Source organism: Lissotriton vulgaris, unplaced genomic scaffold (genome assembly GCF_964263255.1).
Source record: "Lissotriton vulgaris unplaced genomic scaffold, aLisVul1.2 SCAFFOLD_4032, whole genome shotgun sequence".
Classification (NCBI taxonomy): Eukaryota; Metazoa; Chordata; class Amphibia; order Caudata; family Salamandridae; genus Lissotriton; species Lissotriton vulgaris.
In genome coordinates this window covers 53,646-77,352 of record NW_028243487.1, presented here as the reverse complement: position 1 = coordinate 77,352, position 23,707 = coordinate 53,646, and the positions used below count along the sequence as shown (strand labels likewise).

The following is a 23,707-nucleotide window of genomic DNA, read 5'->3' as shown; positions in this document are numbered from 1 at the left end:
GACATAGAGTATAGTTCTGTGTACAATTAATAAATTAAGGTTAAATTCAAGTTGTGAACCCTGCTGTCCGCAGTGCAGATCGAATGCAGTACTTAGCATAGACATAGAGTAATGCTTTTTGTTACTTCATCTTGACAAAATTCAAGGATATTGAGTACAATTATCTCTGCATTTAATAAATCAAGGCTGAATTCAATACTGTCCGCAGTGTAGATCCAAAGCTGAATCCAAGTTGTGAACCTTGCTGCCCGCAGTGCAGATCGAAGGCAGTAGTTAGCATAGACATTGAGGAATGCTTTTTGTCACTTCTTCATAAAATTAGAGGAGATAGAGTACAGTTCTCTGTGCAATTAATAAATCAAGGCTGAATTCAAGTTGTGAACCCTGATGTCCGCAGTGCAGATCGAAGGCAGTAGTTAGCATAGACATTGAGCAATGCTTTTTGTTACTTTTTCCTGACAAAATCCAAGGACATAGAGTACAGTTCTCTGTGCAATTAATATATCATGGCTGAATTCAAGTTGTGAACACTGCGGTCCGCAGTGCAGATCGAAGACAGTAGTTAGCCTTGACATCAAGCAATGTTTTTTGTGACTTCTTCTTGACAAAATTCACGGACATAGAGTGCAATTCTCTCTGCATTTAATAAATCAAGGCTGAATTCAATGCTGTCCGCAGTGTAGATCCAAAGCTGAATTCAAGTTGTGAACCCTGCTGTCCGCAGTACAGTTCAAAGGCAGTAGTTAGCATAGACATCGAGGAAAGCTTTTTGTCACTTCTTCACAAAATCCGAGGACATAGAGTACAGTTCTCTGTGCAATTAATAAATCAAGGCTGAATTCAAGTTATGAACCCTGCTGTCCGCAGTGCAGATCGAAGGCAGTAGTTAGCATACACATCGAGCAATGCTTCTTGTTACTTCTTCTTGACAAAATCTGAGGACGTAAAGTACAGTTATCTGTGCATATAATAAATCAAGGCTGAATTCAAGTTGTGAACCCTGCTGTCCGCAGTGCAGATCAAAGGCAGTTGTTAGCATAGACTTCGAGGAATGCTTTTTGTGACTTCTTCTTGACAAAATTTGAGGACATAGAGTACAATTCTCTCTGCATTTAATAAATCAAGGCTGAATTCAATGCTGTCCGCAGTGTATATATAAAGCTGAATTCAAGTTGTGAACCCTGCTGTCCGTAGTGCAGATCGAAGGCAGTAGTTAGCATAGACATCAAGGAATGCATTTTGTGACTTCTTCTTGACAAAATCCGAGGACATAGAGTACAGTTCTCTGTGTAATCAATAAATCAAGGCTGAATTCAAGTTGTGAACCCTGCTGTACGCAGTGTAGATCAAACGCAGTAGTCGGTACAGACATAAGTCTGCGGTGTTGTGGCGCTGGGTTTGCAGGGAGCTTGCGTGGAGGAGGCCTGTGGTCATGGCGGCAGCCACGTGCCAGGGTGAGGGCCACCGCTCTGGCAGAGTCGTTTGTCTTCGCACAAGTGAGCCACACCCAGGGCGTGGCCTATTTCTTTATACTGTTATGCTGGAGTTGCATACGTTGGACCATCCCACTCTGCTTCCGCTTCAAGGGGCGGACAACACAGCTACATGACCGAGATTTTCCCCACTGTTGGAGGTAATATGGTTGCGTCCACTGTGCAGTACACTACACGTATCAACACTATATCTCCACATGGAGAGGTTTGTGCTTTGCATAGTGAGATCTGTGCAGCACATCACCGGTACACTTGGGATTGTGTGAATTATTGTTGATGGGTGACTTGACTCCTTCACACATAGTTGGTTGCCACATCTCCGAACATTCAGCTATTGTGCGGTTGAGGGGATGTGGTATTTTAGGAAGGTCCGTTGTCCTGTTTTGCGCTGCCTCGGTGGTAGTAGTGGGAGAGTGGTCCGTGGGGGAGGTTCTAGTGATGGTTGCGCTGGGTGTTGTGGCCTTGTTGGGTGTCGGAGCTGCATGATTAGTACTTCTATCACGTGTTGTTCCTTAGATGTGGGAGTGAGTTGGGTGTAATTCACGCAGTAGATACTTGAAGTCCCTACATAAGTTAAAGGTTGATGTTAATTTGTTACTAGTAAGTGGGGCTATCGCCTGTTTTTAGGTAGCATTGCAGATTTGGCTGGTTGTTGAAAATATGGAAAAGTGGTGTTTTTGTTGTTTTATTGCACGGGAACGCCTAGTTTGTATTTCATTAGTGTTAGCAGTGGCTCTGGTTTGTGGCGATTTTGTTTGCGGAAGGTATCGATGGAAGAGTGGTGAGATTTGCAGTTTTTACCAGGTTGAGAATGGGATAATTATTTAAAAAGACAGAAAAAAAGATATGCTTAATGAACATTATAATTAGACATTAGCATTTAAAAAAACTTTTGAAATTCACTGAAAAAATGACAGGTTTAACAGACGTTATAGTTAGGAATTAGCATTTAAAAAACCTTAGAAATTCACAGAAAAACCCATAGGTTTTAGGGACGTTATAGTTAGTTGGACATTTCACTCATACAAAATGATAGAAATGCCGCTGTTATAGTTGGTTGAGCTAACTATAACTCGCGCCCCCGCAATGCACTGCTAATGATGTCACATATTACATCATTCATGACATGGTCAGTGACATCACTGATGACATCTCAGATGACATCACTGATGACAGAACCCATGTGAAAATCTGATGCACCTCATCAGACCCTAATATAACACTTGATTCCCCCACTATAAATTACAGACTAATTTTTTCAAAAGCATGAACACACCAATACCAGTTATTACATATCCACTCACTAATTTCTAGGTATACACACAAATAAAATTAATTGACCCATACAGTCAGTTATGTATGTAGTTAGCCATCAATACAGCATTATCATATCCAGTGACATATCTATACTGACACTCAGACACTGACTCTCATTCATAGAGTTATTGATACACCTAGTCAGTAATGGAAATAATTAATCACACTTTCATTTACTCACCTGTACAGGTATACAAAGACCACTTCACTTATTTCAACGTAGACTAACACATAGTTACACTCTAATACAATAACTAATACAAGAACACACTAATACATAGAGGCACTTTCACAATCAGTCACTCTCCCATATAGACATTTTTACAGTCCAACACTCACATATACTGCCTTTCACATATGCACTTACTCACACATGTACCACTGAGGTATCCATTCACTCACTAACACACCCATACACACACTCTCCCAGCCATACAGCTCTTCACAGATACAGACTTGAACACATATACCCAGTGAATTATCCACTTACACCTCTATACACAGAGTCACACCCCCACCCACACAGGACCCTTACAGAAACCCAGAAAACCAATCAATAGCCCATATACATCTTCATTTAGTTGCTAACCAACCTATGCAACTGCTTACACACCAACTGACAACCTAAATTGTGTGAATGTCTGTATCAATCGCTAACACATGCATTAGGTAAGCCATATTAATCACTCAGTTATACAGTCAGTCACACACCTACTTAATCATCCATCCTGTCTCTTAATTCATTCTTCAATACACTTTGGCATATATATATAAAACATATTTACATTTTATAGAAACACACATTCAATGGATGATGTAATCAGTGATGTCATCAGTGATGTCACTGACCATGTGATGAGTGATGTAATATGTGATATCATCAGCAGTGCATTGTGGGCGCGCAAGTTATAGTTAGCTCAACTAACTATAAAAAGCAAATGTATCTGGTTTTATATGAGTCAAATGTCCAACTAACTATAACGTCCCTGAAACATATGTTTTTTTTGTGAATTTCTAAGGTTCTTTAAATGTTAATTCCTAACTATAACATGCCTGAAACCTATGGTTTTTTCAGTGAATTTCAAAGATTTTCAAATGTTAATTTCATTTTTTAATGTTTCTAATACCTATATTTATTCATTTAAAAAAAATATATTTTGGAACTCTATTATACTTCTTTTTTAACTTTAAAAATGATGTAATGTTTTATATCTTCCAAAAAAACCATGTATATATTTTTTTTTAGGAGAAAACTGCACTCCCATACCAATAGCGTACCAAGCTCCATCACAAAGCAAATACTATCCGCCATATTGCTAAACTCGTAAATGATGCGCATTTCTTTTGTATTTGCCGACTTTGGGTCAACGCGTCCCGTGTACCATCATATACGCATGAAGTCACCCCAGGTGTTACTTTGGTATCCGACGGGGACGCTGTACCAAGCCACTCGATATAGCATGTACGTATGGGTTCGCGCCTGCTGCGCTTTGCGTATGCGATGAGTATACGCTGCCAGGCCCTGTGTTAGGTCACAAACATATAGAATCGCGCTAGGTACGCAATTCCCTTTTTTTGTCTCAAAAGTATATGTGAATAACTTTAAACAGTATATGAGAGCAAGCAATAATCTAAAATATTTTAAACATTTATATATTTCTAACTGTAATAAACTTATATAATGAGAAATATATTTAGTCAAAATCGCGTCGGATGCGGCCTCCTTGCGCACTCGGTGTGCGATTGCCATGTGACCTTAAAAAAAAGCATTTGCTGGATGCACTCAACTCCTAATTTCTATCAAGCTTGAAATAAACCTTCATTTACCTCCAGATGTTTCCACCATTAAATTATTTCTCCCTTTTCAGACATTCCATTGATTGCCTCAAGAAGAGCGGAGCAGGAGCTGACCCCGCAAACCTACCCCAAACTCGGAGCTTGCACCAACACGTAATGGGACACACTGGTGGTAGCAGGTGAGCAGTGAAGCCTTGGTGTGCAAGACCTACAATTGAGGATAGTGCGGGGGAAGGGGCTGGGGTGCAGCACCCTGGGTGCACAGGTGCATGCAAGCAATTTTGCCGTAGCTAGTAATGTACGGCTATATTATCACAGGACAGCAATAACATTATCACCAATTTAGTAGAAGGAAACATCTGCTAAAGCGGCTATAATGGGCTTGATAATATGCCCTTTTGAATTCCCATAGAAGTCCAGGTTCCCACAAGAACCTGGGCTTCTATAGGAATTCACAAGGGCATATTATCAACCCCTTATCACAGCTTTAGCAGCAGTTTCCTGTCGCTAAAACGGCGATAATTTTATCGCCGTTCCTTGATAATATGGCCCATAATCTCTGGCCTCATGTGTTTCATTTTAAGGACTTGATGAACCACACTCTTTCTCGTGGACCCCAGCGTCCTACACAAACGGGTGACGGGAGGGTAAAAACTAAGGGCAAGGTGCAGTAGGGACCCCAGCGTCCTAGACAAACGGGTGATGGGAGGGTAAACACTAAGGGCTGCGTGCAGTAAGCCGACGCTCTGTCTCCTCCGCCCTCTCTTCTTTTGACTCTCCCTCCCCTTCTCCCTTTCACCCACTCCCCCTCCCTTCCATTCTCACTATCGTCCTTTCATTCGGACTACCTTTCTTTACCTGTTCCACATAGCACACATACTTACGTTTCATTTTTGTCTTGCAGGTTTCCTACGCTGCTTCCACTAGAGTCCAACCCACGTTTTTTTTTACTATACTGTTTTTTTAAATGTATTTATTTATTTATTTTTGAGATTTATACAGCGCGTGCAATTGCCCGTGGGCGTCTCGGCGCTAGAAAACTGTGGACGTATTCCCGAGGTTTATGCCGGAGCTTATTCTTGATCAGACAGCCAGGTTTTTAACTTTCTGCGAAAATGCATCAAGGAAGGGCTGTCTTTGATGGAGACTGGCAGGGAGTTCCATAGTCTGGGAGCTGCCACAAGGAAGCGTCTATCGCCCCAGTTGACAGTTTTTGTTTGTGGTATTTGTAGTAATTTAAGGTTACTAGATCGGAGTGATCTTATGGAGGATTGGTGTCTGAGTTGGGATTTCAGGAAATGTGGACCACAGTGGTGCAAAGCTTTATAGAGTATGCACAGTGCTTTAAACTTGATCCTGTTTCGAATCTTAAGCCAATGCAAGTCCCTTATAGTATCAGAGATAGGTGAGAACTTTGGGAGTCCTGACAGGAGACGAGCTGCAGTGTTCTGGATGGTCTGCATTTTGTTAGTCACTCTTGCTTGGGCGTTGGTGAATAGGCCGTTACAGTAGTCAAGAGATGACAACACGAGAGCGCTTACCAGCATCTTACCTGCTGAAATTGGCAGAAACGGTTTGATTTTTTTTATAAGCCTAAGTTTATGGTGGGCTGTGGATGCTATTTTATTAGCGTGGGCCATAAAAGTCAGTTTATCGTGAAAAATCACCTCCAGGTTTCTGACGGTGGTGGCTGGTGTAGGGGGTGTTCCGTGCGTTGGGGGCCACCAGGTATTTGACCATCCGGGGGAGAGGTGTCCAAATATGACGACCTCCGTTTTTTCAACATTTAGCTTCAAGCAATTGGAGGCCATCCAATCACCAATCACTCGCATGCCCTCTTGGAAATTTACAGCTACCTTGTCTCCATTCCCATTGATGGCCAGTACAAGCTGGGTGTCATCCGCATATGAGGTGAGGCTCATCCCATAGGCCTTGATGACAGAGGCCAGGTCCGACACGTAGATATTGAATAGTGTCGGACTAAGGGATGAGCCTTGAGGAACCCCACACGGTAGTGATAGCTTGTGTGAATGGAAGGGCCCCAGTGTGACCACCTGTGATCTCCCGGCCAGGAAGGAGGAAAGCAGATTTTTAGCCATGTGACGGATGCCTAAATTTTCGGCACGGTCGACCAAGATCTTGTGGTCGACCGTGTCGAAGGCTGCAGACAGATCCAGCAATGCTAGTATTGCTGTACCTCCCTGGTCCCAAATCACTCTTATGTCCTCAGTCGCTTTTATTAAGGCTGTTTCTGTTCCGTGGAATTTGCGAAAACCAAATTGCGTATTATCCAGTAGTTGGTGGTTTTCTATGAACTCTGAAAGTTGTAGGTTCATGGCTTTTTCCGTCACCTTGGGGAGAAAGGGGAGACTGGCTATGGGGCGGTAATTTTTTGCTTGGTCTTTGTCCAGATTTGGTTTCTTAAGTAAAGGTTTGAGCAAGGTGTTTTTAAGGGAGTCTGGATATATCCCAGTTCTGAACATTGTGTTGCAGATAGATCCAATGTCAGGAGTGAGGTACTCCATAATAGGGCGGATGACTTTAAGAGGACAGGGATCTAATGCTGAGCCTGATTTAATTGTTGCTGTTATTTCCTTGATTTGTGTTTCTCCAAGGGCTGAGAACTGAGATAGTTCGGTGTTGTTGGTCCTGGTGTTGGATGTGGGAGAGCTGGTTACTGTTGTTGAGGAGAATGCTTGGTATATATCATTCACCTTTTTGAAGAAGAAATCGGCCAGAGCATCACAGAAAGCTTGTGAATGTGGAGGAATAAGATCCGGTGCGCTTCATGCCAAGGCCTTGGTTATCTCGAAAAGTTTTTTGCTAGAGTTTTTAGCGGAATTTATTTGTTCGGTGAAGTAGAGTTTCTTCTTTTAAAGTTAAGTTTCTATTTATTTGTGTTTTAATAAAGGTTACTTTTTTTCAAATAAATAACTGAGTGTATAGGTCTTCTTTTTTTTGATAACACTTGTCTATTATTTATTGTGAAAATCATTTGTTTATAGGAGATTTTTAAGAACAAACTTATCTAATATTAGAGTGCTCCTACCAAACATAATCTAACTGACTATTAGACAAATGAAGCCTGAATAATTGTACAACTGCAAGATTTCTGTGAGTGTATCACTTTATAACACCATAAGTACTGCCCGTGTGATTACCAAACAAATAAGGCACTGCCTAGGACCACCGAGGCTTCAGGGACTGTTGAGGCCCACCCTGCATATTTAAAAAAAGCCCCAGAGTGTGGCGATCGCCGGACCTCAGTAGGCCTCGAACCCCCCGAACAATCAGTAAACAATACCCGGGAAGATAAAGGTCCTCTAAGCTGCAAAACATCTCTTTGCCCTTCCGCGCCTAATTTATATGTGACATTAGGATCCCCAGTCCTACAAAGACCCCGCAATATAATAATTGGATTGGCCACGGAACATTATTTTGTTCCCTTTTTTTCTCTCCATTTTTACCATTAGAATCCCTTCTATTAAAGTGATACAAGGTTTTCCTCCTATCGCTTCAAGTAGTCAAACAAGTATTTGCTATCACAGGGTGGAAGCCATGCACCAGCCTTCTAATTTCAAACACAAATATCCCGTGAATGCACACCCCAGGACCAATGTTCCCTCTAATTATATTCCTCTGTGTGCAGCAGAGTAAGGTCTGTGTGTGCTGCAGCCAAGGCAATGTGCGCCAAGAACCTTGCCGCGTGTGTAGACCATGGCTTTGAGTTGGATGAAAATACTCGGTGATCTTGCAAAGAGGCGTAACCAATGCAATTAAGGGTGTGGCTTAAAAGCAATTACACTAAAAATATGTGCATCGCATAGTGTGCCACCCTACTGATATTTTGCTGCTTCTGTCATTGCATCCAGATATATAAGACAAGTAACATTACACCTACAAGAAGCCAAGACTATTGGCTTTGTCAATGGTTGTTTTTTGCATCAAGTTGTATATAATATTGTGGCTAATGCTCGAGCTATCGATTTAGGAAATGGGTTTTTAGTCTCGGGTCAGCCAAACATCCTGTGATTCTGGGCAAATCAATTAATCTCCCCATGCATACAAAAATATATATAATAATAAATCATGTAAAGCGCTCCAATACTTTTGGGTTGAGTTCGCACTATCTAAAAACTTGCTGCATTCCTTTTCTAAATGCGGGGTAGAAACCATAACAGATGGAGAAAGAATGAGGAAAATAGAGGGAAAGAAAAAGGGAGGGTAGAAAGGAAGAATGAAATATAGTCAGTCAGAATATCTTTATTCGGCTTATTTAAAAGCCATACAAAGAAAGAAAAAGATAAAATACACTTCATACAAAATTTTTCCTATTTACACAGAGAACATTAAGTGTAGACAACAAGTTTAAAAAATGTAACAAACAGTTAAAAAGTCTTACGTTTGGACATAGACATAAATGATAAAAAACATTTACTCTAAGACTGATCTTGACAGACAGCTTTCACCCTTGAAGCGGCTACCAGAAAATTAGCAATGCAAAAAGTAATGTGGGGATTGGGCAGTAATTGTAAAAAGAGCAGAGCCGGTCTCACTTGAGTGAAGCCGGCCTCTTTAAGAATAGGCAACAGATATTTTTTCCTTGGCTCTGAGTACAACCCACAAAACATGACAAAATGCATTGTATCTTGCACTGAAAACTGGTCGCAGCTACAGGGCAGGGCTTGTTCCGGCTTCTGCCAATTATTAAAAGAGCCTAAATAAAAATGTAACAAATTAAATCTGAATTTGGTTAAAAGGAACCTATGGAAGGGGATTGAGACAAAACCAAGATAGGGTGCAAGTGATGACGAGTTAACCAGTAAACAATGATCCCTCACTGCCGGTTTTACCAATTTGCGTTCTTCGCGGCATGCTTCCTTCCTTCCCATGAAGGACTTTTTCACAAAGTCAATGTCTTGGATCCTAATATTCTCAGGGGAGGTAAAAAGCTCCGGGCGGCCTAGGTCTGAAAAAGCCCTGGCCAAATAAGCCAGCCAAGGAATCTTGTTGGATTTATCCAGGGACAGAACGTCGGACATAATCTTGTGATTTAATGGGAGTTCTTCATTCATCCACATTTTTAGCCAAAAAATGAAGGGGGCCATACTCAGCTTATCAGAAAGAAACTGTAGGCCCACTTCTTTATGAATGGAATAGGTTGGGGTCGACTGGGGTACAGAAAGTAGGGTTCTGATAAATCTATTCTCCGCTCTCTGAATAGCTTCCACATTTACATATCCCCACAATGCGGAACCATATAGTGCAATAGCCACAGATTTACTATTATAGATTTTTAGTATAGCTTCCATAGGCCTAGCCCCTAGCCTACCAGCAAAGCCCAGGAGTGCTGATGATGATCTAATAACAGCCAACCTCTTGGCTCTTACCTGCGGAGCCCAGGACCCTTTCTGATCGAACAATACGCCTAAGTAAGGAAATGTAGATACCCTAGAAACCGTGTCCCCCCTGCATGTGAATGTTTTATTTCTCTTTTTGCGACACTCTTGACCTACCACCATTGTGTGTGACTTGGTTACGTTTATCTTAAGACCCAGTTGCTCCATAAACGAACCAAAGGCATTCAAAAGGCGCTGGAGGCCAACACCCGTGCGAGCGATCAGCACGGCGTCATCCGCATACAGGAGCGCCGGGATCTTAATCGCTCCTACACGCGGGACGTCGGCTTCCTGCCCACCTAGATGTGCGCCCAGGCCATTGATATAGATGGTGAAGAGCAGGGGGGCTAAAATGCAGCCCTGCCGCACCCCCCTTAATGATCTAAAGAGAGGGGTACGCCTACCCTCGTTCGTTACGCGTACACTTGAAAAGAGTTCTTGGTGCAGGGTGGCTATAAAGGTAACCAATGCCTCATCAATACCCATCTCCAACAAGATGGACCACAACTTTGTCCTATTGACCAGGTCAAAAGCCGAGGAGAGGTCCATGAATGCAAGATACACGGACCCCTCCTGGGCCACAGTGTATTTGGAGATGAGCAAATGTAAGTTGGCGCACTGTTCGATAGTCCCTTTTCTTTCCCTAAAGCCGTATTGGATTTCGGACAACCCACCACAGCTCTCAACATTCTCCCTCAACCTGGATAAAAGAACTCTACCTAGAATTTTCACAGATGAGTCCAGGAGGGATATAGGCCTATAACAACCTGGATCATCCCGCTGGCCTTTTTTAAAAATAGGGACAATAGTAGAAGTGTCCCATGAGGCAGGTGCAGAGTTACCATTAACTGCGTTGAACACGTTTGCCAAAACCTCAGCCCACAATTTTGGTGAATACATAAAAAAGTCGGCGGGAACGCCGTCAGGGCCAGGTGCCTTATGCTTTGTAGTGGCCAAAATGGCATTTTCCACCTCATGTCGATTAAAGAGGATGGGGCGGGTGGCTGGGATTGTCAACGAAACATCTTTAGTCGCATCGACAGTATCCCCGTAGACTTTTTTAAAATGAGACAGCCATTTTTCATCAGAGATAACGCAGTCCATAGGTTCGTTATTGTCATCTGAAAAAAAGGGCTGTTTGATAATCTCCCAAAATTTTTTACTGTCCTTCAGGACTGCCACCGAAAGGAGACTATCCCATGCTTCTTGTTTGATGATGTCCTTTCATTTTTTTACGGCTAACTTGTAGATCTTCCTGAGTCTGGTGATCTCATCTTTTACCCTAGGAGTGTTTTTTAGGGCTGCCAGCAATGATCTATGTGCGTTTGTGCATGCTGAATCAAACCAGCGCTTATTTCCTGGAGTTCCTTTTTTTGTCTTTACTAGAAGATCCTGTGACACCTGCCCACATATTACCTCAAATGCCTCTACAACTTCATTACCCTGGGCGCAAGGATTCTTGCAAATCTCAACCTGGTCCTTAATCTTTAAAAAAATGTCGGCATAACATTTTTCCGGTACCACCTTTGCCCATTTCATACGTCTACCTTGGTCAGAAGTCCTCAGGGGGTGGGCGATTACTATCGACGGGGATGGTCCCATATGACCTCCCCACGCCACTTCAAGTTCTACCGGATTATGATCGCTAAAATGTGATTGTACCGTACGGTAAGCAATAACCCGGTTTAAAATACCTAGGGATATGAATATGTAATCTATAATTGTGCCTTGAGGGATGCCAGTGAAAGTTGGCAATCTGGTGCCACCATCTAGTTCATACAAGTCAAAGTTGGCAAGAAAATCTTCCAGCTCCTCTCCCTCTGTGGTATGTTCGAAATGAGGTCCCTCTGGTCCATCATCCCCTTCATTGCTACTTCTCCTACAGATTAAGTTACACGGGTGAATATTAAAATCGCCTAGTAAAATATATTCTATGTCAAACTTGGTATTCTGACTGACCAAATTTAAAATACTATCTAAGTCAGTAATGTTACAACCTCTATAATCACTATTCCCTGAGTTGTAAAAATTTATATAAATGGTCCTGCTGGTATTATTAGTCACTCTTTCTACCATCAGAATGTTGGGAGAATCGGTGCTAATCTGCCTACAGCTTCCCTTTAGATCTAAGGAGAACAAGATTAAAAGGCCTCCCTTGGCCCTCCCCATACGACTGGGAACAGCTGCTTTGGTGAAACTAGTAAACCCATCCCAACAAAGATTGGCAGAAATGTCCCAGGTTTCCTGGAGGGCAATAATGTGGTGGCCTAAGACAAAGCTTGACCATGCCTTATCCTGTCGCTTGCCATTTAGCCCTGCTATGTTCCAACTTATCAGCTTACAGGAGTTTATGGGTGTCTTAGGTTCTGAGTGCCGCACCAATACCCCTTCAGTCTCTCGTGGTGATTGGGTTGCTTCGTTAGGTCCCACTTTAGGTAGACTCTGTGGGTTATCACTGGCGAGACCCTGAATCGCACAGTGCTCGGACAGATATGGCATGGGGAGATGATCATGTCTAAATGTAGTTTGGTCTTCCTGCCCTATCTCAGGGATGGGCTCACTGGGATCAAAACCATTGATGCGAAGGCTGTTCTGATCTAGTTGTTGATCTATAGCATCTTTTCCCAGGTTAGTGACCTCTATATGTCAGTCACAGTCATTTAAGTTGGACAAGACTCCATACCTGTTCCCTGTTCCAAATCCCCAGTCAAAAGGAGTGGCCACCTGACCCCATCCGTTTACTGCTGTATTCCACATAGGCTGTGGAGTGTTAGGGCGCATCAAGAACTGTTCATTTCCCGGCCTGTCCATGAACCCGTTTCCCTGGCCTCTATTATCATATCCCAGGGTGCTTGGTCCCCACCTATTTATATTGGGGCAATTTAGCCCCGGTGTTCTGGCCATTGGCCCAATCGGAAAGTTGTGTTGCCCTGTCCCAAGACTAATCATAGGGTGAAAGCGGTCATTGTTAAATCTGGGTCTAGTTTCCCCACCCCAATGAGTAACTCTTGCGTTCCTTCTAGGCCTGGAGATATTAGAAGAGGTCGCAATCTGATTCTCGTTATAAAAGAATTTCAGGGTAAGGGGGATTATGGAGCCGCTTCTACGTTGAGGTGGGAAGATATTAGCAAGAATGTTTGGGAGTACTTCTGCGCTAGCAAAATTTAATACTACGCAGTCCCCTTTAAACTTCTTTGGCTTATTCCCAATCCATGGTACCCTCCTTGTCATAACAATTTCCCCTGCTAGCTGGTCAACTCCCTGGTGTGCCATGTGCATGTTATTGGTAAGCCAATAAAGAGCTTTATCTTTTAGTCCTTGAGTGGATTCTTTTTGTCCATGAGTTAGGACAGGGACATTCGCCAATACCAGAACTAATGGTGAGGCTTCCATAATAAATTGTGGTGAATCATCCCCTAAATTCAATGGTGTTGGCTCAACTGGTGGAAAAGCGGGGGACTCTCTTGTTACATCCTGGCTGGGCGCAGGTGGTGGTAACTGCCCTACCAGGGTGGGCTGTAATTGGCCTTCCAAGGGGCCTGTGTCAGCACCCGTGTCCTCCTCCACTATGACTACTTGTTTGATAACATGAGTGGCTAGATTCTCCAAATCATTAACCAGCTTACTTTGCGACCCACCCATTTTTTTTACTTCTGCTGTTAATTTGTCTATCTTCCCAATAAGTGGCTTGATGATGGTCTTAATTTTAATATCTATCATATCCGAGATCCTAGTAAATAGGTCATCGTCAATGATTTGTCTAAGCTCGTCAGCATCTTCGCGCTCCACATTTTTCCCTTTGTGTCTAGGTGGTGAGGTAAGCTTTTTCCTTCCTGACTGTTTCCCCCCACGTTTAGCTTGTGATTTTCTACAAGTTCTCACAGGACGTGTAACAAGCAACGAGGGTGAGGGAACTTCCGCTGCGATATTTTGCTGTTGCTCGGAGTCAAGCACTTCATTTGTTGACAAGTCAACTAGAAGGTCAGAGTTTTCATCATCGTTGCCAATGTCTTGAGAATTAATGTCGGATTTGTAAGTTGTAGGATCAAGTGGTGATGTGCCAGACATTTGTGCATTAAGGTCAGGGCTCGGTGGGAGCAAGATTGGTGATTGGCTCAAACCTAGGGATTCCCTTCTTTCATTATTTATTTTTTTAACCACTTGGACTAGAAAGGAGTCTAAGGTATTAAGTGGTTCTGAGGTTACAGGGGCCAGTTTTCTAGGCATGTTTACGATAAAGTAAAGATGCTATCAGGGGTCAAGGACGGTGCTCAAATGGATAAACTAATGAGGACAGGCCACAGTACTAGCAGAACAGAAAAAGAGTGATAAACAATTTCTTACTCCTATCAATTCAGGGACCTAATACAATTACAAATAAGTGCTGGAGTCCAGATAAAAATAACCTCTCAAAACTGCGTATATTGGGTCCGTATTAACCTCAAGTGGATCTACTATAAAACAGAATTAATCAGCAAGGTCCTAATTAAGTTCATCTAGGCAAGATCTAGTCCTATTCTATAACAATAACCCCTCCTGCTAGTCCGTGTTCCTGGGCGATTCAGTGAGGGCTCGAAGAGACCCTCTTCAAACTGACCCCCGTCTGGTAACCGGAAGAAGGATGGAGGATACGAGTAAATGGTAGGACCGATCCAATACAGTTCAGTAACAAGTAAAAGTCAGTAGACCACGAAGTTTTCCTCATGTAGCACAATACCTTAGCTGGTCCACAGTGGGAATGTCAGAGAGGTGGCCCAGCCCGGCCTCCTTAGGCCCCGGACGGCCACAGACGGTCCCGCCCTTGTCCCGGGCTTCTCCCGGGACGCTCCCGCGCAGCGGGGATCAACTATCCCTAATAAGGGGATGAGGTGGTTGGGGGCGGGGCAACCAGGGAGAGCGTCCAGGTGCAGGTGATGTCAGCCCAGGGACTCCTGGGAAATGGAGCCCCTGTCCCTCACCTGGCGCTCGCAGCCCTGCTTGGATATTCTCCTCCTGCCCAGCGGTGTGGCCAAGGTCCCAGGCAATGCTCCTCTTCCTCAACACAGCGCCCAGCAAGACGGGCGATGCGGGACCCGCGCAGCAGGTACCGCAAGGTTCAGAAGCGGCGGCGAGGGTGATAGCAGCAGAAGGTACGTTGCAGGGAATGTGCAGCAAAGCTCCCTGATCAGCAGAAAGGGCGGTGTAGGCGTCTCCCAAATTGTCCAGGACAGGCAGCACCTTTAGCTCCGTGGTCGGGGGCGGGGCAACCAGGGAGAGCGTCCAGGTGCAGGTGATGTCAGCCCAGTGACTCCTGGGAAATGGAGTCCCTGTCCCTCACCTGGCGCTCGCAGCCCTGCTTGGATATTCTCCTCCTGCCCAGCGGTGTGGCCAAGGTCCCAGGCAAAGCTCCCCTTCCTCAACACAGCGCCCAGCAAGACGGGCGATGCGGGACCCGCGCAGCGGGTACCACGAGGTTCAGAAGCGGCGGCGAGGGTGATAGCAGCAGAAGGTACGTTGCAGGGAATGTGCAGCAAAGCTCCCTGATCAGCAGAAAGGGCGGTGTAGGTGAAATATAGGAAATATGAAAAGAAGGAAGAAACTGCGACAAGAAGGAGAGGTCAATAAAAAAATGGATACAAAGGTGAAAGGTTTGAGAGATGGAAGAGTAAAGTTATATTTGCATGGGTGGGTGCACGTACAATGGATTGAAGGATGAATGTTTGGATAGATGGATGGAAACCTGGATGGAAGGGTGAAAGGCTGAGTGATTGATAAAAGGTGGGTGAAATGATGGATGGAAAGGTAAAGGAAGGATGGCTGGAAGAGAACCGGTTTAGACCCCACGGTTTAGACTCTCGGTTTCATACCCGAGTGTAGCACCATATCATTTCACCATCATGTCACTCTGAACAACACCGCACTTTCAGACCGGTGATAACTACCTACTGGCGACCGCCAGTAGATAATAAAAAACAAATTAGAATACTTCCTTTATTCTTTTAGCTTTCAAAACTTCTCTCTATTACTGTCTTTCTAATTTTCCATATAAACAATTTTATTAATATTCAAGAACACATAGAAGTCAGAAATGCAACGTATTCTATCAACACATTCTGAAACATTCTACAACACATGGAGGTTAAAAGTTCATCAATTTTTTTAAACTAACCATATTTTTTGCAACATTTTCTCGAATATTTAACAACATGTGCAGGTTAAAAGATCACGTTTGTTTTAAGTTTGAATAGTGTCTTCCAAATGCAAGTAGCAGGTGTGGTTGAGTTGAGCAAATTTTATCCTGTACTATGTGCTCCACGTGCAAACTGCGTTTTCTTAACCAATCACAAAGATACTTTTTCACAAAACAAATGTGCACTCTACTTTTAAAAAACAATGCTATTCATTTCCCAATCAGGTACCGTTTTTTACCTCTTCATTACCTCAATATAAAATATATCTTTTGGTCCCCCCTCTTCTGTGTTTTCCTCCATTCTTGCACTTCGTTTGCAGGGGTCATACATGGGGGCATCTCGATTTCCATTATTACCCACTGCAATGCATCTCAAACTAAGGGCTCGTTTCAGTAAATTGAGCAGAATGTTTCTCCTATTCTGCAGACTCCCGTTAGTCTAACAATAGTTTTTTCACTTACGGTCACCGTATTGATGGATTATATGTTGGGCTTTTCATTCCAGCTCACCTAAATTTGGCGCTAGAAGCTACCTGTCCCATTGAAACAGTCGAATCATCCATATCCTGTTTCCAATATTTATCAAAGGTAACGACTCCAGCCCTTTGGCTATACAGCTATAGTAATCCGAGTCCTTTATTCCTTAGCCGGTCTTATGCACCATTTTTTTGTTGCCTTGTAGGTCTCTTTTTATTGGCTCCCTAGGATTCTCAGGAATCGGTCTCCCAACTCAAAGCGTCATACATTTTTGCCACAACTTAGTTTGACCTACGGGAGTTTCTTTTGTCACATTCTACCAGGTAGTTCAGTTTCGTGCTACGTTGTTTTATGTAGGCTGTTTTCATCTTTTCTAATTTCTGTTTAAATTACATTGAGTGGATTTACCAACACTTTTAATTTTCCAATCAGAATTAACATAGGGACCCAGATCCCCTCTAGTTGAAGTTGCCATACATCCTTGGTTTCACAACTGGTTGAACGATACTAGGTAACTATATAAACCTGTCCGTTTAAACAAATCAGCCTTCAAACCGTAGCAATCGCTGATAAAGCTGCACCAATATACACTTATTTACTCATGTTTTTATTTATTTTTTTTTTTTTCCAGTTTAGTTACCTGTCAATTCATGAGACATACTATTCGTGCGCAATCTTGCATTGCCGGTTTTTAATACATTTTAGGTAAGAATGATATATTAGTTTTAAGGAACCAATGAGCATGCCAACCTAAAATAAGGTTAACATTTGGGTGTTCTCTTGGAATTATCTTTTCAGGCTTAACCTCATTAGGGTACTTTGCACTATCTTAAACCATATTCACCTGGGTGCGATTAAGTTTCTCTTCCTTGCTTTATTTCTTTTGTCCAGCACCAACCAGCTTTTTTGCTTCCTGCTTCATGTATCATAATCAGTTATGGAAAACGGTTTCAGTGTACTGTAACATGTCATATGATTTGTTTAGTGATTACAATTATTATGTTTTCACTAGGATCTTAAAGTGGCTCTTCAGAAGAAGGCATGTTATACGCCGAAACGCGCGTAGAGAACAACATTTAACCCACTTTGTTGTACCAATTTATTGTTTTGTATTGAATTTTATAATTGTGTGTGTATTTTATCCGTTTATATATTGCTTTTTGTATCTTTATATGCCCTAAATCATTTGATATTCACTGTTATCATTTACATGTTAGAGAAATATATTAGTATGTATGTTTTTTACAATAAATTAATAATAATTTTTATGAATGTTGTTATTATTGGTTCAGTACACTGTAGCTTATGTTATCTTCTGTGTTGCTTGACCTGCCACCTTGCAGGTTTCCCAGTTGCCTAGGAATTAGTTATATTTTAAAAAAAGGAAACTAGTTTCCCATTTTAAAACATATCTGTAATTCTACAATGGAACTGCATGAGCTACAGACATCTTTCCATACCTTCCAGCCATACCTTCAAAATGCTAGTGTGGATCGTAGGACATAGCTATGTTTTTTGGTGCAAGAGGTATGCAGAACACAGGCGTATTGACTTAGACCTAGGTTTACAAAATGTGGATATTAAGTGGTTTGTACAGAGAGGATTGAAATGGCACCAATTGTTGCCTTTGGTTAAAACCTGTTTGCATCGCCAACACCCTGACCTCATGATTGTGTACTGTGGTGGAAACAACCTAGACACATTGACTGGGGTAGGTTTGGAAATGCTTATGAAGGACACCTTTGGACATTTGATGTTACTTTTGCCTCAAACTGTCTTTGTATATTCCAATATATGCCAAAGACAGAAGAGGAAATGGTCCAAACTATTTTGTCCTTAGATTGAAAAATCTTGGAAAAAAGTCAACAAAGCTGTCTCTGCATACCTCAGACACCACACAATTGGTCCATATACACCAACAATATATGTTTTGATATTGTGGATATATACAGAAGTGATGGAGTACACTTCACAGATCAGGGAAACTGAGTTTTCCTGAATAACTTGAAGCTGTGCATCCACACTTATATGTAGCTCCAACTAATGAACACAAAGGCTCTTTTTAGAGCCACCCTATAACTGACAACTTAGGCCCGCTATTTTAGGGCCAGATAATGGCAACTCCCGGACCCTAGCCAAAATGTATTCTCCACACGGCTGTGGCGCAGCGGCCAGACCATCTCACTTTGCAGCACAGAGCTCTCGCTTTGATCCCCGGCTCAAACCACCCATGGGGGTCAGTACTTGGCACTTTACAAATACCGTATTGATTTACCTTCGAACTCCCTATTCAACACCACCTAAGCACCATATACAAGTTGAACACGTGTGGCACAGCGCCCAGAGCACATGACTTCACATCAAACAACACACAGTTTAGGCTCACAGTTTCATCCCTGACACCAGCAGCAGCTCAATTTAAAAGCATGACACTCTAGGCAATACCTCACTTAATTTCCATTCCCCTTGCACTTTCAGACTGGTAGGGGTTAGTAGTTCAGCAACTTTACCCCATGTCCGTCAGCATCTCAGCTTACGCCCCCAGGGCCATCACTCCCATAGGAGTGAGTAGTTAGCACTTCACAAATACCAAATCGATTTGATACGCACAGGTTTACCTTCGCACTCCCTCTATAACAGCCCCTAAGCACCATTCACAAGCTACAATGTTCAAAACAAAATTTCATCCCGGTAGCTATAACTACATGCTGACACTACTTGCACAGATGTGGCACAGCGGCCAGAGCACATGACTTCACAGCATATGACACACAGTTTGGGCTCACGCTTTAATCCTGAGTCTGGCAGCAACTCAGCTTAGCAGCATGAGACTCTAGACAATACCTCACATATTTTCCATACCTCAGGACCTTCAGACCAGTACAGGCCAGTAGTTTGTCCTAGTAGTTATAAATACATACTGACACTACTTCCACAACTGTAGTGCAGCGGCCACTGCAGGTGACTTCCCAGTATAAGACACACACTTTGGGCTCACGCTTCAATCCCTGAGTCCCGCACCAGCTCACCTTACCAGCATTGGACTCTAGGCTATACCTCACTTAATTTCAGTAGCCCAGTACTTTCACATTGGTAGGGGTGAATACTTCGCACCCCCTCTATAGCACACCCTAAACACCCCACAGAGGTTACAGTGCTCTTATCCTTCTCTTTCCCACTTTTTTTGCCCTTTTTTCCCCTTACTTAAACGGAATCACAAAATGGCGGCCAACACCTCCTAGTTGCAACCGCTCCTACCGCTCGCAGCCAATCAGCAGCAAGCTTGTGCTCGTAACGCCTCAGCTAATCAGATGGAAGAATTCCCAAATATTGATATCTGTAAATTCCGATATTTCTCAAAAACTACTGAACGGGTTTACACCAAATAAGCAAAAGTGTGCTTTCTAGACCAAGAACCTTCTCCCTGCCAAATTTGGGGTAATTCCGTTCAGCCGTTCAACCTATAGCCTTGTGTAAAGTTTCCTATGGCAATTAACATTCAAAAAACACGTTTTGGTACCACCCCTTTTTTCTCTGCTCCCCTTGATGAATCATCCCCAAACTTTCAACATAGGAGCTGAGCGACTGCCAGATAATTAAACATATAGCTAATTGACAGAGGGACTGAGCCCACTCAGGGCATTACACTGTGTTTGCCGCATTTAAGTACTACAATCACCAGCATGCCTCTGTATGTGCCACAGCCATAGGGTGTTTTCTGCAGCAATAAAAGGCCGTCAGAAAAATGCGGTGAATGTTTTTGTCCCTCTGTACAACTTCCATGATTAAGGGGTGTCATCGCCTTGAAACGCATCGTAATCAACTTTTAATACAAAGAAGCTCAAGAATGCAAGCAGGATATAGGCATTTAAACCGGATGGTGAGCAGTGTGCAGTGTGCCCTCTCAGAGCTCAAGGACTCATTGTGTTTGGTTTATATATATATATATATATATACACACACAAACAACATCAGTTCCGGTTCGTAATAAGGCTGTCAAACAGCCGGTCTGGATCGGGTTTCCGGAGAATCCAAATCTGTAGTATGTCTTCCTCCTGATTAGTAGAAAATACCCAGGCACTCCAGTATGCTGAGAGAAAGTATTAATTGCAAAACAACGCGTTTCAGCTAACACCTTCATCACGTTCTACATATATATGTAGTTTGTTGGTCTTACAGTTTATGAATCAAACAATTCTTGTTTCACATTACAAATATAGAAGGAATGGATACCATCCAAAACATAATTGCAACAAATATAACTTTGACATTTAAACAACCATTGTGAAAACTTATCTGTACATGATATTATTGGGGCTGAGATTGTTTCCCAATGTTTTGGCTCCTCTGTAGGTAATGATGGGGTAGTCAGCAGTAAACTTGCACTCATCGATTTTAATGTTTTCCATTTTCCCCTTAATTTATCAAGATCTTCACTAATCGGTCATGTCCTTAATTATATTCAGGTATCAGTCTGATTTTCACTTTGCCATTCTGTATTTTTTATTCATTGGTTTTACTTGTAAAGGGCTTATCTAGATACATTTTGGACTTTCTACATACTATATTTAAGATCTTTTAGGTGACCTAGCAGTTGTAAATCTTTTCATTCATGTTTGATATTACTCCATACTTGTGCAATACTGTGCATGAATAAAGTGATGGGCAGTGGGAGTTCTGAGGCACTGTGCGCCTGGAATCTTTGTGAACAGTTTATTTCATAAGGAAAGAGCTTTACCAATGAAGAATAAAACAGAAAAAAGTGGCATTTCATCAAAGCAACAGGTGTGGTCAGAAATTCACAAACATTATCCTAAAATCCTCCTAGGAAGATGTGACTGGCACAGCTTTCCTGTCCAACCTTGAAATGTTCTGTGAACTAACTTCACAACAATGAAAATGTGTCTCCATCTGTGTCTATTGACCTGCAGATTGAATCTTTCACAATCCATCCATTTTGTCCACATCACAGTTCGATTTTGACTGAGACAATTCAAGCTTCACTCCAGTTTCTATGACAAAATCAGACCCCTCTATGGAAAAATCCCATTTGCAGATGGCGTGTCCTTCTACACAGAAATATATGGCCCGATTATGCCACGCTTTTTGATTGTACCAGTGAGATCCCTGATTTTTTTCCCACTCTCTGACCAATAATGTTTTCAGTTTCAGCATGGTAGCCAGGCTTGATTCTTACGCTATAGAAATGCAGAACCATGTTGGATGCCTTCCTTAGGAGAACTAGTTATTTTTTATATCTTTGTAAGATTGATATGTTCACACTTTCTTCTGGAAGAAGGTTCAGGTTCACCACAGTCTAGTTCAAGCACTATGCTGTCAAAGTAGCTACCTATGGAATAAAACAGCAGCCTATGGTGATCTGCATACCTGTGCTTTGAAGAGTGTTGACTATGCTCCCTTCCTCCTGTAAAACCTTCTCCAGGACTCCCTGATCTCTTTATTTCTTAGTGTGTAGATTATTGGATTAATCACTGGCGTGGCCATGGAGTAGAGCAGGGACAAGGCTTTGTTCAGGTTAAATGTGTGGCCTTTGCTTGGAACCACGTACACTACCATCAGTATGCTAAAGTATGTGATGACCACAGAGAGGTGGGAGCTGCAGGTGGAGAAAGCTCTATGTCTGCCTGTGACTGAGGGTATGCGCAGTAGAGCTAAAAGTATGTAAACATAAGAAAGAATGATCAATAAAAAGGGGGTTAACAGCACAATGAAGGAAATAGCAAAAACCTCAATTTCCACCAAAGATGTATTCGAGCAAGCAGCTTTCAAAAGCGGTGGTAAATCACAGAAGAAATGATCAATTTCACTGTTATCAGGAAATTGGATCCTGCAAAGTAAAAGGCTTGGGAAGGAAGCTATCACAAACCCAGCCGCCCAAGCATACGCAGCAAGCTGGATGCAGAGCCTGAGTTGCATGAGGGTAGAGTAGTGCAGGGGGAAGCAAATAGCCACATATCTATCATACGACATCAGAGTAAGAAGGAAGCACTCAGTGTTCACAAGGGAACTGAAGAAATACAGCTGTGCAATGCAAGCCGTGAGAGAAATACTGCAACCCTCTGTTATCAGGCTGTCCAGCATGGTGGGGATGGTGATGGTGGAATACCAGACTTCCAAGAACGACAGGTTGCCGAGAAAGAAGTACATCGGGGAGTTAATGTGACGGTCAGTGCACACTGTGACCACAATTAGGATATTCCCAGTAATAGTTAACACATAAATGGTCAAGAAGTTCAGAAAGAGGAATAACTTCAGTGATGGAAGCTCCCAAAATCCCAGGAGGAAAACTTGACTTACACCGGTTATATTTCCCGAACATGCTCCGATCACCATTCCTTCAATCTGAGGAAAAGGGAAGAGATGGATAAATTATTGTGATGATGCCCTAAATGACATTCATTAATACTGCCAAAGAAAATGTACTTTCTCCAGAAATAATCAGCCTGAAATATCATTGAGGTTCATATAGTGATAATTGATAACCAACAGCTGAATCTCGCCAGGCACATTGATCAGTATTTCTACATATATGAACATGGGCTCATTGAGATCTTTTTACCATACATCTTTTGTGGTACAACTTATGGTGCTTACTATTCTGTGATTTTTATCTGAGAATTGCAGTGAAAGATTGTAAGATAAAGCATTTTTGTCTAAATAATACCAATCAAATTATGATACCCTTAAAGATAAAATGTTTAACGTACAAAAACTGGATGTAAGTACCTAAAACATTTACAAGAACCATTTCTAGAGTGACATGGTAGATCTGTGGTTAAGGGCTTCCTGCTAGGTCCTACCCCACATGAAAAAACAGCATCCACTACATGAAGGTGGCCATAAAGCACCCACCCTACTAGATGGCATTACACTGCCCTGAGATCTATTGCATTGAAGCGTTCGCATAGGTGCACCATGGCAGGAGCTAATATGGAGCCCAAGGCCACAGCCATGAGGAAATCACCCACTATGGATGCCAGGACAGATGTTGTAATATGTCTAGCTTAAGAGTCAAAATATAGCAGCTATGTTCA

The 23,707-nt window shown here is 42.5% G+C and overlaps 1 protein-coding gene across 1 annotated transcript; it reads right to left on the bottom strand.

The window, feature by feature from the left end:
- Positions 1-22,061: 22,061 nt before the first annotated feature.
- On the bottom strand, positions 22,062-23,006 carry LOC147668333 (olfactory receptor 11L1-like). The gene has a single exon (XM_086948591.1). It carries the CDS (start codon positions 23,004-23,006, stop codon positions 22,062-22,064), a length of 945 nt encoding a protein of 314 aa, XP_086804717.1.
- Between the last annotated feature and the right edge of the window lie 701 nt (positions 23,007-23,707).

Coding starts and splice junctions, on each gene's coding strand:
- LOC147668333 (XM_086948591.1), bottom strand. CDS start 23,006: ATGGTGATCGGAGCATGTTCGGGAAATATAACCGGTGTAAGTCAAGTT.